Raw genomic sequence first — 16,498 nt, 5'->3', positions numbered from 1 at the left:
GTATGGCTAGTGAATTGAAATTGTGGGTTTGTCTCAACAGCTGAAGTCCTTGGGCTACCTGTGTGGACTTGTGTCAGAGAAAGGACCTAACTCAGAGGATCTCAATAGGACGGTGGACCTCTTGGCGGGTTTGGGAGCCGAGCGACCTGAAACAGGTACTACTGCTGCTAATGCCTGGTGAAGACTGCCTACAGGCTGGAGCGCAGGCCGGCTCAGTGCAGTCAGGGACGAGAGAACATCCGCGTTGCACACTCGAACCCAAGACCATTTCACGTGCAGATTCGAGCATGTGCAATCCATATCTCAAAGTCTACACGTGTCACTAGAGGGTAGGGGTTCAGACTGTTGGATGAGTGTATTGCTTGGAAAAGGAAGTGGTCTGTTGAATGTGTCAACAGACATCATAACATAGGCTTCACGGGCAGGGCTGAGTTTGTCATTTCCACAGGAGTCAGACGAGCCCACCGCCCTGCAGTTGGAAGGCAAGCCTCAGTGGACACAACTGTACATGCTCCAGATGAATAAGGACTCTTATTTCTTTTCTGTTTAAGCCAACACAGCTCAGAGTCCTTACAAGAAACTCAAGGAAGCGCTGTCATCAGTGGAAGCTTTTGAAAAGCACTACTTGGTAAGTGTGGAAGGCTGACATCCGGCCTCAGAGTGCCGCCGCCTCCACCGGCTTTGCTGTGGAATTGGGGTGAGCCGGTACCGACCCCTCCGGCTTGCGAGCCTGGTGGTTGCTCGGCTCCCCTAGGGAGCCGTGTATAAACATGGGCTAATTGCCCATCGAGTCTTCAGAGGTACCCATAGTGCCATAATGAGGCATGAACACATACCTGGAGTACTGTCAATTTTGTTCAGAATGACTTTGCCTCTTCAATAGGAGAGATTCTCAGAGAGGGTAATGAATAATTTTCTTTTGCACAAAGGAACCATTTGAACTTGGGTAGAGCTATTGTGCTTGCTTTGAAAAGGATTCAATTAGACTTCAGGCAGCAGTGCAGGTGGGTGGGTGGAGGGCAGCAGGGGCCGGCAGCTGGGTTCCTAGGCCTGGACGGCCTCTGAGACTGCACTGTGGTGGTGTGTCCCTGCCACACCGACAGGAGAGGCGGTGCCCGTCAGTCAGGCCGCCACAGACGGACGCCCATGCTGACGCCCATGACGCCCATGAGTATTTCTTTTATTATCGTGCTTCTGGACATAGATAAAAGTTACCAACTTCATGTAACAAGTATTATTACCTAGCACTTAAAAAACTTACTACAAAAGTAGATGCCCCATAAAAAATCGTGGCACTATTTATGACAACATTTGCTTCAGCTTTTGGTAGGCGAATGTAAGGTCTGTCCAGCATTGCAGAGTCAGGTATGTAATTCTGCTTTTCTAAAACCCGTCCTCAGGATCTGTCTCACGCCACCATTGAGATGTACACGAGCGTCGGGAGGATCCGCTCTGCCAAGCTCGTCGGGAAGGACCTGGCGGAGTTCTACATGTAACGCATCTTCCACTCGTGAAAACTTTACATAGAGAGCTAATGTAAAGTCCGCACGAACCTGCGTATTTGCAATTGCGGAGTCTGTTAACCAGTGACATTGGTTTGCTTTTTACTTATGAAAACCAAACGGAGAGCCTTTTACTTGTTACCCTTACCATAGCATTGGGGGCCCTGCTACTTTGAAGCGCTTTTGTTTAATTATTTGTCTAATTATCGACACACATACACACACACTACTGTGTCTGACTGGGTTTAAGGATTATGGGGAAGTGCCTAAGACTCTGCCTCCCGGGCTGATAGACGGAGTCTGTCGGGCTCGGCCCATCTGTGGTCGACACCTGTCTGGGCAGGACGCTGGGCCTCAAGGCAGTGGTGTGAGGCACATAGCTCAGGCATGGGCAGAGGGACGGCCCTGCTCTCCAGCGGTGGAGCTGACTCCACAGAGGAGATGCGCGACTGAGCCTGTTTCCAGCACGTGTGGTGAAGTCAGCCATCGTGAAGAAGGAACGCTAGCTGGCAGTGTCCTTGCTGTTTCACAGTCCCAGAAAGAGACACGTTATACAGGGGAAGATCGCCGCTCGCATCTTCTCAAAAGACTGCGTATTCGAAATGAGGTCTTGAATCTGCTCCATAATAAACTCTTGGTAGCTGACACAAGAAAGAGTAATCTGTTTGAACTGACTAGGTTGTTGGGCAGGGGTCTGATGGTCTACATGAGCTCCTAGCAGTGAGCCCATCTCACTGCTCATCGCTGCGGGCTCAGGGCTAGTGTGGGACTCTCGAATCTCTCCCCGGTGTTTAGAGTTAGCTCAGGGCTAGTGTGGGACTCTCGAATCTCTCCCCGGTGTTTAGAGTTAGCTCAGGGCTAGTGTGGGACTCTCGAATCTCTCCCTGGTGTTTGGAGTTAGCTCGGGGCTAGTGTGGGACTCTGGAATCTCTCCGTGGTGTTTGGAGTTAGCTCGGGACTAGTGTGGGACTCTCGAATCTCTCCCTGGTGTTTGGAGTTAGCTCGGGACTAGTGTGGGACTCTGGAATCTCTCCGTGGTGTTTGGAGTTAGCTCAGGGCTAGTGTGGGACTCTCGAATCTCTCCCCGGTGTTTGGAGTTAGCTCAGGGCTAGTGTGGGACTCTCGAATCTCTCCCTGGTGTTTGGAGTTAGCTCGGGGCTAGTGTGTCCTCTGCTCAGGTGACAGGGTGGGCGCACTGCTCTTGCTCACTCATCTGGAACTCATTCAGAAAGGTGGTACTGCTAGTGACCAATGCCGTTGAGCTAGCCAGTTGTGGCTCCCCAGGAGCCGTTCCTCAGATCTTCTCCTGGGCTGGTGGCCCGAGGGGTTGCGTGAAGATGGGGCGCGGCGGACAGTGAGGCTTGGATGCTGGGCTGTGTGCGCTGAGATGCTGAGCCCTAATGAGAGCTTGTTGGTTGACTTTGTAAGGAGGAAGAAGTCTCCTCAGAAGGCAGAGATCTATCTTCAGGGAGCTTTGAAGAATTACCTGGCTGAGGGCTGGGTCCTGCCCGTCACGCACACGCGGAAGCAGCTCGCTGAGTGCCAGAAACACCTCGGGCAAATGGAAAAGTATCCTTTAAGTCCAGTATTTTCATGAAATATGAAAACGCTTGTCTGTGTGTATATGCATATATATGTGTATACGTGTGTGTGTGTGTATAAAACTGCCAGTCCTGGGGCTTGAACTCAGGGCCTGAGCACTGTCCCTGGCTTCTTTTTGCTCAAGGCTACTAGCACTCTGCCACTTGAGCCACAGCGCCACTTCTGGCTTTTTCTATATATGTGGTGCTGGAGAATCGAACCCAGGGCTTCATGTACACGAGGTGAGCACTCTACCACTAGGCCATATTCCTAGCCCATAACTTTTTTTTAAAAAATAAAAATAATACTATTTTTTGGATCATACTTTGAAGGCATTTGCCCCCATCTCCTCGGTGTAAAGCTCTCTCTCCAGCCCCTTAACCCTCCACCCCAGTTATCTGCAGACCAGCAGCCTTCTGGCCAGTGACCAACACCTGACCGAGGAGGAGCGGAAGTACTTCTGCCAGGAAATACTCAGCTTTGCCAGCCGCCAGGAGGGAAGCCCAGGTAAGATTAGTGTTCATAGTCTTTTTTTTTTTTTTTTTTTTTTTTGCCAGTCCTGGGCCTTGGACTCAGAGCCTGAGCACTGTCCCTGGCTTCCTTTTTGCTCAAGGCTAGCACTCTGCCACTTGAGCCACAGCGCCACTTCTGGCCGTTTTCTGTATATGTGGTGCTGGGGAATCGAACCCAGGGCCTCATGTATACGAGGCAAGCTCTCTCGCCACTAGGCCATATCCCCAGCCCCAGTGTTCATAGTCTTATACACCGCAGAGACTTAAAAAGACTAATGTGAGGTACACTTGCCACCTGGAGGCAGCAGTAAACCTGGTGTGTAGCAAACACCCTGCACTGCCTCACCTTGCACATGTAGTGTGTGCCACTCACATACAGGAAGATGTCGGAGGGACCACGGGACCCTGGCAGCATCAACCAAGATTACTCTAATTGTCTTTAAAACTTTGTTCTAAATTACTTCAATAGAGTTCAACAAGGGAGCATACTTGGTTGTTGGTTATTATATCTGATTCTCTTGTAGTAATTTAGAAAACAGTTACTTTTGTCTCTTCTTTTTTCTTGGCCACAAGGCTTGAACTCAGGGCCTGGGTGCTAGTACTACTTTGAGGCAGAGAACCACTTCCATTTTTCTGGTAGTTAGTTGGAGATGCATCTTACACACTTTCTTGCCAGGTTGGCTTTGAACCGTGATCCTCAGGTCTCAGTCTCCTGAGTACTGGGATTACAGGTGTGAAACACTAGCACCCAGCCCCTTTCTCCTTTTTTTAAGGCACTAACTTTTCTCTTTGCTGAGATAGGATTCATGTGCCATCTGATTCACCCAGTTGAACTGTGTAGCTCACTCACTTTGAGAATCTTTCCTTGAGAATTTTAAGGGGATGGGAAAGTATTAGAATCCCTAAAAAAAAAAAAAATGGACTCTGCAAAGTGGACTGCTCCTAAGTTTGTTTGCCAGTCCTGGGGCTTGGACTGTTGGTTTTATAATTTCCCTTGCCCTCTACGCCCCTGGAGAGTTGCTTCTTCTCTGTTTTGGCGTTGTTTCTGTGGTGTGGCGATGCCACCAGGGGTTGTGGTGCTCCTCGGGACCAGCCGGGCTGGCGCGGGGCATGATGGTGTGCGCTTACAGGTCACAAGGTGGTACTGCCCATGCTCTCCTTCGCACAACTGCGCGACCTCCACTTCGAGCCTTCCAATGCTGTGATCCACACGGGTGGCATTTTGTCCCTGGAAATAACCTTGTGCAGCCAGATGCCCGTCCCTGTCCACATGGACCAGATTTCCGTCAACGTCCACTTCAGCATCGAGAAAAACAGCTACCGGAAGACGGCGGAGTGGCTCACCAAGCACAAGATGTCCAACGGGATCGTTAAGTTCCCCAGCGAGGCCTCGCTCTTCCCCACGTCGCAGAGCAGCCTGCCTGCGCTCGAGCTGTCCGAGATGTTTGAGAGAAGCCCTTCAGATAACTCTTTGAACACCACAGGGATTATTTGCAGAAATGTGCACATGCTCCTGAGGCGACAGGAAAGTGGCTCTTCCCTAGAGACGGCCTCGGGGGTGACCCTGGAAGATGGGGCCCATGTGCTGAGGTGCAGCAGCGTGACCCTGGAGCCAGGGTCCAACAAGGTAGCATTCAGGACTCAGGTACGGGCTCGGCTTGCTTGGCGTGCACTCGGGCTTTGCGGAGGACTCTTGCAGGAGCTTGTGAGTGCTCTCTGAGAGGCCACGGGTGCGGGCAGGGTGGGGCTCTGCCTGCTTTAGTAAAGAAAAGTACAGTGATACCAAAAATGTGAAGGTTTTTTCACCCCTCTCCCCCCCCAATACTGGGGCTTGAACTCAGCACCTCGTGCTTGCTGGGCAGGCATTCTACCACTGCCGCTGCACCCCGGACCTAACATATTTTTCTACACACTTTTGGCTGTTGATGGATTTTGAATGAAGCTTGTTCCGTAGACTCTGGTTTGTGGACTTGGCTAGCTTTTTAGCTCATTGGATTGTTGGATTTAGCCATTTCCTTTGTGTATGGAGTCACCTTGTTAAGGCTTCCCTCTCTTGGTAAGCGGCTTCCTTCTGTGTCTGCCCGGGATGGGGACAGCGGCTTTGGGCCCATTTTCTCCTGACACAGCCTTGCCTGTGTGCGCCACTCTCCGGAGTGGATGGGAGGCACGAAGGGGACATTGTCCCACGTGGGTCTGGTTGTCCAGCCTTGCGTCCTTGCGTCCTTGCGTCTGTCCAGGAGCTTCACAGTGTGCCACAAAACAGCCTCCTTGTCATCCCAGGCCAAACTGCAGCGCCTCCAGGTTTGAGGTCCTGCTGGAACGGCCCCGTGCAGAGCCGTGCACGGCGAGGGCGGGGAGGGGACGAGCTCACAGTTCCGTCTTACCCAGGAAGCTTGTAACCACAAACAGGTTGCCATCTTTCCAAGTGCCTGATTTTGACCCTAGGCCAAGGAGCCTGGAACGTACACGCTCCGGCAGTTGTGTGCCTCAGTGGGCCCTGTGTGGTTCGTCCTTCCGCACATCTACCCCATCGTGCAGTATGACGTGTACTCTCAGGAGCCCCAGCTGCACGTGGAGCCCCTGGCTGGTGAGTGCGCCCCCGGGCGCGGCGGAGGTGGGCAGCGGGCTCCTTCGGTGCCCCGCGCTTTCCGGGAGTGCCCAGCGTAACCTGGTGGTCAGGTGGCCTGGCGCCAACTCACTGGCTCCTTGTTCCGGAAGCGAGTTGCCCATGCGTGTTTGATAACGGGCATACCTGAGAATAAAAGCAGAAAGGATAGCCGGCCGTCGGCCACGGTCTACTGCGGGAGCCGGCCGAGTCCGTTTCCTGTCCGGGCTCCCGGCAGGTGCTCGCTTTAGGGGGTGAGAGCCGGGGAGCCCCTGGAGCCCCTCACGTGGCCTCAGTGAATTGAGAGGTGCTGTCCGTTCAGATGAGGTGAAGGTAGAAGGAGCTGGCGGTCTCGAATGACCGAAGGCCAGAAGGCGTTTATAAGCACGAGTAAGCGAAGGCCTTGGGCCTCCCTCAGGCTGGGAATGGGGTGCCTGTTTGTTTTGTCTACTTTGGGGGAGGCCCACGTAGACGAGCCCACGCGTGCTTCCTGTCCGCTCGCCACGCCGGGCCTGCTGCTCCTTGAGCAGCCTGCCAGCCGGGAAGAACATGTCCCTAGCGTGTCCGTAGCCCCCGCTGGGAGCCTTGCAGTTTACAGGAAAAAGAGAGCTTAAAAAGAATGAACGTGTGCCGCGGCCCACAGCTGTCTGTTTCCAGGGAGTCCGAGCACACCTGGCTTTTTATGAGAAAGGCCAGGCTCTGTTTGGGGCGCTGGGAAGCAGCAGCTCTGCAGGCTGCCAGCCCCTCCGTGCCCCTTCCTGCCTGGAGGAAGGGGGCCTTCACGTCCCTCTCGTCTCTCCTCCTCCCCCACCCTCCCGGGCAGGATTCTCGGGAACTTGAGCCCACTCTTCCAGTTGTGGCTAGGTGCACAGCTATCCTTGCTTCACGGCTTCTGGATCAAAGTCGGGAGATTGGGAGGCGCTTCGCCGCCACGTGACCAGTGCATTAGACTCGGTCACGGTCACTGTAGACTCCAGCAGGTGGACTGACCGCTGCAGGCTCGCCGTGCCCCCTCGCTAAAGGTCACAGCAGCAAGGTGGAAGGCTGGGGTCGGAGGCAGTGCAGAAGACTGTGCCGTGTCCAAGAAGAGCAAAGCGTGCTTCTGCAGTGAAGGAAGCAGTCCCATCAGGCCTGGGTGTGGGCCTCGGTGGCCTGCTACTGGGGAGGGGTGAGCTCGGCTAATTGCCATCTTCTTCCCTTTAGATAGCCTTTTGGCTGGCATACCTCAGAAGGTCAAGTTCACTGTCACCACTGGGCATTATGCCGTGAAGAACGGGGACAGCCTGCAGCTCAGCAACGCGGAAGCCATGCTCATCCTGTGTCAGGCGGAAAGCAGAGCCACCATCTCCTCTAACTCCAGAGGTGAGGCAGGCACGCGGCACGGACTCGGGGTCACACACGGGAGGGTGGGAGAGTGACCTGGCGTTGCCGCTCTCTGGCCCGCGTGTCCTCACACCTCCAGTGCCCCAGGTGGCACGGGAGCTCAGGTCCACGGGTGAACGGCGCCACGGTCCGTGCCGGGTGCCAGCCGGTGCTGGCTGACCTTGCTGGGAAGTACAGTGCAGCGCAGCCTCATGAGGGCCGCCTGGCTCGGGGGGGACACCTCACCAGCCGTGGCTGCCCCCCACCACGGAAAGGCAGACGCACATTGTCCTCTTTAGGCCCCATCTGGGCCTCGTGGCGTGGGAAGGGCCTCGGTCTGTGGGGGATGGGGCAGGCAGGTGTGGGAGGGGCCTGGGTCTGTGGGGGATGGGGCAGGCAGGCGTGGGAGGGGCCTCGGTCTGTGGGGGATGGGGCAGGCAGGCGTGGGAGGGGCCTCGGTCTGTGGGGGATGGGGCAGGCAGGCGTGGGAGGGGCCTCGGTCTGTGGGGGATGGGGCAGGCAGGCGTGGGAGGGGCCTCGGTCTGTGGGGGATGGGGCAGGCAGGCGCCGTGCCAGGTTGTGTGTTTCCTTGTACAAACTCCCCCGTCGGCCTTTACCCCAAGGCCGGTGGTGTCTGCGGGGCCCTCTGCCGGGCTCTGAGGCCGGTCCTGTGAGCTGCCGGCTCCTGTGTTGGGCCCCATCCTGGGTCTTTTCTGGGGTTTCCCTGCTTCCCCCCTGCACCAAGCTGCGTGGAGCCCAGGGGCCTCTCATGCCAGGTCCCCCTCACGGTGGGAGAGAGCGGGTGAAGCAGGGTGCTAAGATGGCTCTGTCCCCCACAGAGGAGTCGTCCACGGCGCCGCTGCGGATCCAGTCCTCTGACAAGGTCACGAGCATCGGGCTGCCCGCGGCGCCCGCCTACCACGTGATTGAGTTTGAGCTGGAGGTCCTGTCTTCCCCCTCGGCCCCCGCGGCCGGGGTGGAGAGCAGCCTGCCCGCCTCGCCAGAGCCCCGCGGGCAGCAGAAGGACAGGCAGAGGGCTGCCCTGGGCATGGCCACCACGGACCACAAGGTAGAGCGGGCCTCGAGCCACAGAGCGAGGGCGGCGGCCTCCATCCACCCCTGTGATGCGAGAGGCGGCCCCGCCCCCTCCCGTGTCCCCTCCCATGTCCCCTCCCGTGTCCCCTCCCGTGTCCCCTCCCGTGTCCCCCTCTCGTGTCCCCTCCCGTGTCCCCCTCCCGTGTCCCCCTCCCGTGTCCCCTCCCGTGTCCCCCTCTCGTGTCCCCTCCCGTGTCCCCCTCCCGTGTCCCCTCCCGTGTCCCCTCCCGTGTCCCCTCCCGTGTCCCCCTCTCGTGTCCCCTCCCGTGTCCCCTCCCGTGTCCCCCTCTCGTGTCCCCTCCTGTGTCCCCTCCCGTGTCCCCCTCCCGTGTCCCCTCCCGTGTCCCCCTCTCGTGTCCCCTCCCGTGTCCCCCTCCCGTGTCCCCTCCCGTGTCCCCTCCCGTGTCCTTCCCGTGTCCCCCTCCCGTGTCCCCCTCCCGTGTCCCCCTCCCGTGTCACCTCCCGTGTCCCCTCCCGTGTCCTTCCCGTGTCCCCTCCCGTGTCCCCCCCCCGTCCTGTTTCATGAGCCCCGCTGTGTGCCGCGGCCTTGGCAGGAAGGCGCAGGCCTGACCGCTCCCCGGCTTGAGAAGAGGTTTCGTGTGAGGGGCGGCGTGGCTGTGGAGGAGGGAGGGCTGTGCGCGTCCTGACTGGGCCGGGACCTGCGGCCGCAGTGGGCTCCTGAGCCGGCGCGTAGCCGTGTGTGCGCTCTGGCTGGGTTCCAGACCCGGGGGCCGCTGGCGGGTACCCGCGTCCTGTGTGCTGGCGTCCACCCCGCCACACACGCTCTCATTGTGAGGGCCACATTGCACAGGAGCAGTGGGACAGAGGGTCAGACAGTAGTCACTCAGGAGAGGGCGTGACCCCTGCACAGTGAGCGTTCCAGCTCCAGTCCTCGAGGACCGCTGTGGACATTTCCCGTCCTGTGAGAAAGTGGCGGCGGCGGCGCTCCTGGTCCTTAGGCAGGGGGTGTGGTTCCTCCTGGTCCTCCTGAACGAATGGACACCCGCTCCCCTCGCGGCTGGGCTCTGTGTGGCGACTGGGCTGCTTCAGCCCGTGTCTGCCGGTGCTCCCCGGGGGCTCGTCCTCTGCCCGCAGCACGCATTTACTTGAGCACCCTCTGGTGTCGGGTGTGTTCCGGCCAGGCAGCTGGCTGACTCGGGAGTGGCTTGTGACTGCCAGAGCCTTGAGACGCGCCCAGTCTCCTGCGCTTCTGGGGCCCGAGTATGGGGCCGCCCACGTGCGAGGCTGCGGTGGCCCCCTGCTTGCCAGGAGCGGTTCTGGCCACATGTGGAGCCGGCGCGCGTTCTGTGCCTCGTGTTCCGTTGGTGTCTTGCTGGCTCGTTGGTGCGCACGCTTAGTGGCCTTCCTGAGGACGGTGCCGTGAGGCCCTAATAGGATGGGGGGACCTGGCGGAGGTGGGCGCGCGGTGGCCGGCGCGGTGCCCCCCGGCCCGCGTGCTGAGCGTGCGCCTCTGCCCTTGCAGGTGTCCATTGACTGCCCGTGGTCTATCTACTCCACGGTCATCGCACTGACGTTCAGCGTGCCCTTCAGGACCACGCACGCCCTGCTCTCGGCTGGAACTCGGTAACCGTGAGGCCACACTGAGTCCTCCCCAAGACGGCTCCCCACACCTCCTTAGAGAGCCGTCGCCACCGGCCCGTTCTCAGTCATCCCCGGGTCCCGGTTCACCCCGTCCATTCACGTCTTCCCTGTCCCCCAAGTGATACCTGGCAGTTTTTTTGACTTGGGGTCCAGACAGAAGCCACTGGACGGAGAGTCTCCTTTACCTCTCCCCAGTGTCCCAAGCCACGCGCTTGTTGGTGAGCTGCATTTGTTCAGCCTTCCGAAGGTCTGTCGTTTGGGACTGGCTGGATGTGTACTCGGCCTGATGAATTACTCTCCCTGCTATCTGCCCGTTAGCGCCAGTTACTGAAAACCCGGTGCTTTGTCTTGTAGAAAAGCACCTCAGGACAGTCCCTCCGGTCACTCCCACAGACACGCGCTGCTGGAGAGGATTTGGGGGTTTTGTTGTTTTCTCTCTGGTGCTTAAGTACAGAGTCAAATGTGGAAATTTGTGTAACCGTTTCTTCTTTTTCTTGTCCCTATTCTGGTTCCCTGGTCAGTGAGACCTAACAAAGTCAAATCACATTCTTTCTGTTTCAGGAAATATGTCCAAGTGTGTGTGCAGAACTTGTCAGACGTCGACTTCGAGCTGTCAGATAGTAATCTGGAGGACACTGGCCGGGGCTCTGACTTGCAGATGACGCCCCTGAGCCCGCGGCCCCAGCAGGTGAGCGTGGGTCACCCCTGCGGCCCGGCCCGCGTGCAGGGGAGCGTGGGTCACCCCTGCCGCCCGGCCCGCGTGCTGAGCTCGCGTGCAGGGGAGCATGGGTCACCCCTGCGGCCCGGCCCGCGTGCTGAGCTCGCGTTCAGGGGAGCGTGGGTCCCCCCTGCGGCCCGGCCCGCGTGCTGAGCTCGCGTTCAGGGGAGCGCCGGCTGGAGTTGCTGGCCGTGGCAGAGCCGGGTTCTGTGTGTGGACACGCGGGCTCTGAGCCCCGCGCTGGGTTAGGCGAGGAGGAGGCGACCACTGAACGCCATGCGTGGCTCGGGCGGACGCAGGCAGTGCTCCCTCTCCCGTCACGTGCTGCCCGCTCCCTGTTGCTGGGGTGGTTGTGAGGGTCGTGCGGTGCCCTTGCCGGCGGGGGCACCCGGCCTGTGCCCTTTCCTCACACGCTGCTCTGCCAGAAAGACGAGGGGCTCCCCACGCGTGCGTGTGCTCGCAAGCCGTGCCCAGGAGCACCTGGCGTGCTCGCCTGCCCCGCGCAGGTGCGCACCGTGTCCAGGGTGGCGTTTGGCCGCCATCTTCTGTGCTCCGTCTCAGCTTCGCTGTTGAGTAGAAAGCAGTGGGCCAGACGTCACGCCGGGCTTGGTAGGTGACGGTTGGCGTGCCACCGCCTGGAGAAACGCGCCTGCACGGGAGCGCTTTAGCTTGGCCCGTAGTCTCAGCCATGGCTGCCGGGCCGGCTGCTTTCCTGCCGGTGGCGAGGCAGCATCGCATTGTGCAGTGGGGGGGGGGCTGTCGAGGGGCAGAGCTGCTGGCCTCGCGGTGGCTGGGGGAGGCCGGAGGGGGCGTGGAGCCAGAGGAAGGGAGAGGCAGAGGCCGGCCCCGTAGCGCCCGCCTCCCCCGGCTCCCCCGGCTCCCCCACCTCGCCATCGTGCCGGCAGCCGGGGAGCGGGACCCGAACGCGTTCCCGCTCGTGTTGCTCCCGGGCCGGGCGGCCGCGTGGCGTGACCGGTGTGCGCTCTCCCTGCAGCACATCCGCAGCCGGCAGTCGGTGTTCTTCGTGTGGGAGCTGGCATGGACTCGGGAGCCCCCCCCCCGCGCTGCACGGCCGCTTCTCGGTGGCCTTCTCCCCGGCGGCGGAGGAGCAGCTGGCCATCTCCTTGAAGCCCTACACGTACGAGTTTCAAGTGGAAAACTTCTTTGTACGTAACGTAACGTATTACTGGGGGGGGGGGGGGACGCGAGGGGACGCCATTCTGTCACCCCCCGACTTCCAGGAGATGCTCAGTCTAACAAAGCAGGGCCTGCGGGGCAGTTGTGCGTGGTGAGTGGTCAGCACCGGGGCTGGGGGCGGGGGTAGGTAGTTGTGCGTGGTGAGTGGTCAGCACCGGGGCTGGGGGCGGGGGTAGGTAGTTGCGCATGGTGAGTGGTCAGCACCGGGGCTGGGGGCGGGGGTAGGTAGTTGCGCATGGTGAGTGGTCAGCACCGGGGCTGGGGGCAGTTAGTTGCGCATTGTGAGTGGTCAGCACCAGGGCTGGGGGCGGGGGTAGGTAGTTGCGCATGGTGAGTGGTCAGCACCGGGGCTGGGGGCGGGGGTAGGTAGTTGCGCATGGTGAGTGGTCAGCACCGGGGCTGGGGGCAGTTAGTTGCGCATTGTGAGTGGTCAGCACCGGGGCTGGGGGCAGTTAGTTGCGCGTGGTGAGTGGTCAGCACCAGCCGTCTTCGCCTCTGAAGCTCCGGTCTTGTCCGGAGGCCCAGGCTGAGGTGCCACGCACCCCAGCCACGCGCCCAGGGCCTCCTGACGCGCTCACAGCTGCCTTGTCTGCATCAGCGCCTTCTACTTGGGGCACTGCTTTCGGAGGCTTATCTAGTTTCAAAACGAAAGTCAGAAAACATTGTGGGAATTTGCCGATTCTATATTGGTAGAAACCAACTCGAGCGTGCGGCTGACAGTAGTGTTGAAGTTGGCCCAGGCCCGGCTGTGCGCATGCGTCTGTCAGGTCACGGACACCACAAAACAGATGTGCCGCTGAGCCGCTGGTAGCTCGTGCTTGTGATCCTAGACACTTGGGAGCCCTAAGAATGGAGGACTGAGGTTCAAAGCTAATGTGGCCGGAAACGTCAGTAAGAGTGCTATCTCCAGTGAGCCACCCAGAAGCCAGACGTGAGCTGTGGCCCGAGTGGTAGAGTGCCAACCTTGAGCAGAAATCTCAGGGAAAATGCCCAGGCCCTGAGTTCAAGCCCTAGGGGTAGCACCTCCCCCCCTCCAAAAAAGCAAGCAAACAGATAAAAAAAAACCAAAAAAACAAAACAAAAAAAGAAAGAAACTTGGTAGGGGTTTTTGTTTTTTATCTGAGATGTTGATTACATTTCTGACATTATCAGTTTTCCACACCTGCCTGAACCACACTATTTTGACATGTTTTCTTTGACATTTCAAATTTAGCCTTAGAATTAAGCATGATTGGTAGCATAGTATCCTTTTCAAAGAAAACACTGAAAACTTGAGCTGGGAAGCACTGGAACGGGTAGTGATAGCTGTGCTTTCTCTCTTTACTATGAGACCTCATTCCTCCCCCGGCCCTTAAGCCCCGTCCTGTCTGCAAGACTTGGCGCAGCCTCTGTGCTGGCCTCTGGCCGCGCGCAGTTGCTCTGCGCGTGTGGGGAGGGGAGGGCAGAGGAGGGGCCGCAGCCACCTTCCTTGCAGCTCATCCGTTGAGCCCGTAGGGTGGGTGACGGGATTGAAGAGGCCGGATTCCGTCACACCCCGCAGCCTCAGCAGCACCGAGGGCCCGCGGCCCTGTGTCCGCGGCCTCACCACTGGCGGGGCGCTGACCCCCGCTGGCCCTGGCTGCTGAGTTGGTTATGCTAGGCGTGTGTGACGGGCCCTGGAGGATGGGATTGGCTATGGAGAAAGCGGGCTCTGGATTGGATTGCATCGCACCCAGGACTTTGTGTTCCTGTTACTAGATGTGGTAATGGTATGCTCTGGAGAGATGTCTGTGGTTTTCATTAACGTTTGCCGAACATAAGGAGTGAGACGTCCAGATTGTCCGGAATTTGCTTTAAAATGCCTCAGGCAGGTGGCTCAAGTGGAAGAACACCTGCTTAATAATAGCAAGTGAGGCCCTGGGTTCAAACCCCAGTACCTCAGTCAGCTAAACAGTCCACACACGTAGCTCACGTTCAGAACTGTAGACAAGTAGATGGCTGGAGCAGTTAAGCAGAAGGCTGGTAGTCTTCAAGTCTGAGTCGGGATCGTAGGGAGGGTTATTGTGCCACTTTCTTCTTATGCTGGGGACTGTCCATAATGAAGAAGAAGATCTCCGGGCTCTGGTGCTGCAGCTCCCAGGGGTCCTGGGTGTGGGCCGGAGGGGTCGGCCGCAGGGACGAAGGCTGCGTGCCGGTGCCGGCTGCCCTGCCTTCCTTCAGCAGCCTTGGGTTTACGGGCGTGGCTTTTCTGTCCCTGCCTGCCTAGACTCTGTACACGGTGAAGGCTGAGATACTGCCCGCGACCGGAGCGCAGTACTGTAGGACGGGCTCGCTCTGCTCTCTGGAGGTGTCCATCACCAGGCTCGCCGCGCTGCTGGAGGTGGACAAGGACGAGGCGCTGGTGGAGTCCGACGAGTACCTGTCCACCAAGCTCATGTACGAAGGTGGGTGCCAGGCGCTGGCTCCACGCAGCATCGCTACACAGCAGTCCAGGGCTGGGGGACCAGAGCTCCCGGCGGGGCTGATCCCGGCCAGGGGCCAACACAGCCGCACCTGGAGCGCTGGCACCCAGGTCCAGCCTGGCCCCTGAAGCAGCGAAGACACAAGAGCCAGCCCTCCCCACCTCACCCCTCCCACCCCCCCGGCTCCTCCCAGCCCTCCCCACCTCACCCCTCACACCCCCCCAGGCTCCTCCCAGCCCTCCCCACCTCACCCCTTCCACCCCACAGGCTCCTCCCAGCCCTCCCCACCTCACCCCTCCCACCCCCCCAGGCTCCTCCCAGCCCTCCCCACCTCACCCCTTCCACCACCCCAGGCTCCTCCCAGCCCTCCCCACCTCACCCCTTCCACCCCCCAGGCTCCGCCCAGCCCTCCCCAACACACCCCTCCCACCACCTCCAGGCTCCTCCCAGCCCTCCCCAACACACCCCTCCACCCACCTCCAGGCTCCTCCCAGCCCTCCCCACCTCACCCCTTCCACCGCCCCAGGCTCCGCCCAGCCCTCCCCAACACACCCCTCCCACCACCTCCAGGCTCCTCCCAGCCCTCCCCAACACACCCCTCCCACCACCTCCAGGCTCCTCCCAGCCCTCCCAACCTCACCCCTCCCACCGCCCCTGGCTCCTCCCAGCCCTCCCCAACACACCCCTCCCACCACCTCCAGGCTCCTCCCAGCCCTCCCCACCTCACACCTCACACCCACCCAGGCTCCGCCCAGCCCTCCCCACCTCACCCCTCCCACCACCTCCAGGCTCCTCCCAGCCCTCCCCAACACACACCTCCCAACACCTCTAGGCTCCTCCCAGCCCTCTCCACCTCACCCCTTCCACCGCCCCAGGCTCCTCCCAGCCCTCCCCAACACACCCCTACCACCACCTCCAAGCTCCTCCCAGCACTCCCCAACACACCCCTCCCACTGCCCCAGGCTCCTCCCAGCCCTCCCCAACACCCCCTCCCACCGCCCCAGGCTCCTCCAAGCCCTCCCCAACATACCCCTTCCACCGCCCCAGGCTCCTCCCAGCCCTCCCCAACACCCCCTCCCACCACCTCCAGGCTCCTCCCAGCCCTCCCCAACACACCCCTCCCACTGCCCCAGGCTCCTCCCAGCCCTCCCCACCTCACCCCTCCCAACCCCCCAGGCTCCTCCCAATCATCCCCACCTCAACCCTACCACCCTCCCAAGCTCCTCCCAGCCCTCCCCACCTCACCCCTCCCACTCTCCCCCACCCTTCTTCCAACCCTCCTCCTCTAAGGCCTTGGCTTCCTCAGCCCAGTGGTTCTCAAAGTTGCTCTAAACGCGTGGTTCACAAGCCAAGTGTTTGTTTACTTGTTTACTTTGCAGCAGTAGTAACCTCCTGACAGGATATTCATGAAAAGTCAGCGTAGCCCCAAAGGAAGGAAAGCTAGTGTTGGTTTGCCTTCCCTCCAGTCTCCTTGGTGTCTAGCTTAGTGGAAGGGAAGCGCTGGCTTCTCAGCTTGCTTCCACTCTGAGCCCTGTTCCGTGCTGGGGGGCACGTGAGGAGGCAACAGCCTCACACAGACTTGGAGCTCGCCAGGGGAGGGGAGGGGAGGGGAGGGGAGGGGAGGGGAGGGGAGGGGAGGGGAGGGGAGGGGAGGGGAGGGAGGCTCCGCTCGCCTTGGTCACCTGTGTGGCCGTCTTTGCTGCTGACGGGAGCCGGACAGCGGCCTCTGCCAGCCGGGCACGAGGCGCGGTCTCGTCTCACGCAGTCGTTGGCGCGTGTTCCACCGTTGATGGCTCCCCGGTTCAGAGGTGTTTCGCCCCCGGTTGGCGGCTTGTGTTGCTCTCACACCTGCGGTGAGGCGGAATGGCCGAGCGGAGGGAGCC

The 16,498-nt window shown here is 59.8% G+C and overlaps 1 protein-coding gene across 1 annotated transcript in view; it reads left to right on the top strand.

The window, feature by feature from the left end:
• Nucleotides 1-16,498, top strand: part of Trappc10 (trafficking protein particle complex subunit 10) — a 61,091-nt gene that overhangs the window by 41,647 nt on the left and 2,946 nt on the right. The window contains 14 exon segments of the mRNA XM_048346159.1: nt 41-155; nt 552-628; nt 1,401-1,492; nt 2,931-3,071; nt 3,478-3,590; nt 4,726-5,240; nt 6,041-6,182; nt 7,404-7,562; nt 8,402-8,631; nt 10,141-10,241; nt 10,821-10,947; nt 11,972-12,028; nt 12,030-12,143; nt 14,420-14,597. Coding sequence (XP_048202116.1) covers nt 41-155; nt 552-628; nt 1,401-1,492; nt 2,931-3,071; nt 3,478-3,590; nt 4,726-5,240; nt 6,041-6,182; nt 7,404-7,562; nt 8,402-8,631; nt 10,141-10,241; nt 10,821-10,947; nt 11,972-12,028; nt 12,030-12,143; nt 14,420-14,597 — 2,161 coding nt within the window.

This window comes from Perognathus longimembris, chromosome 5 (assembly GCF_023159225.1).
Source record: "Perognathus longimembris pacificus isolate PPM17 chromosome 5, ASM2315922v1, whole genome shotgun sequence".
NCBI lineage: Eukaryota > Metazoa > Chordata > Mammalia > Rodentia > Heteromyidae > Perognathus > Perognathus longimembris.
This window is presented reverse-complemented; position numbering and strand designations above follow the sequence as displayed.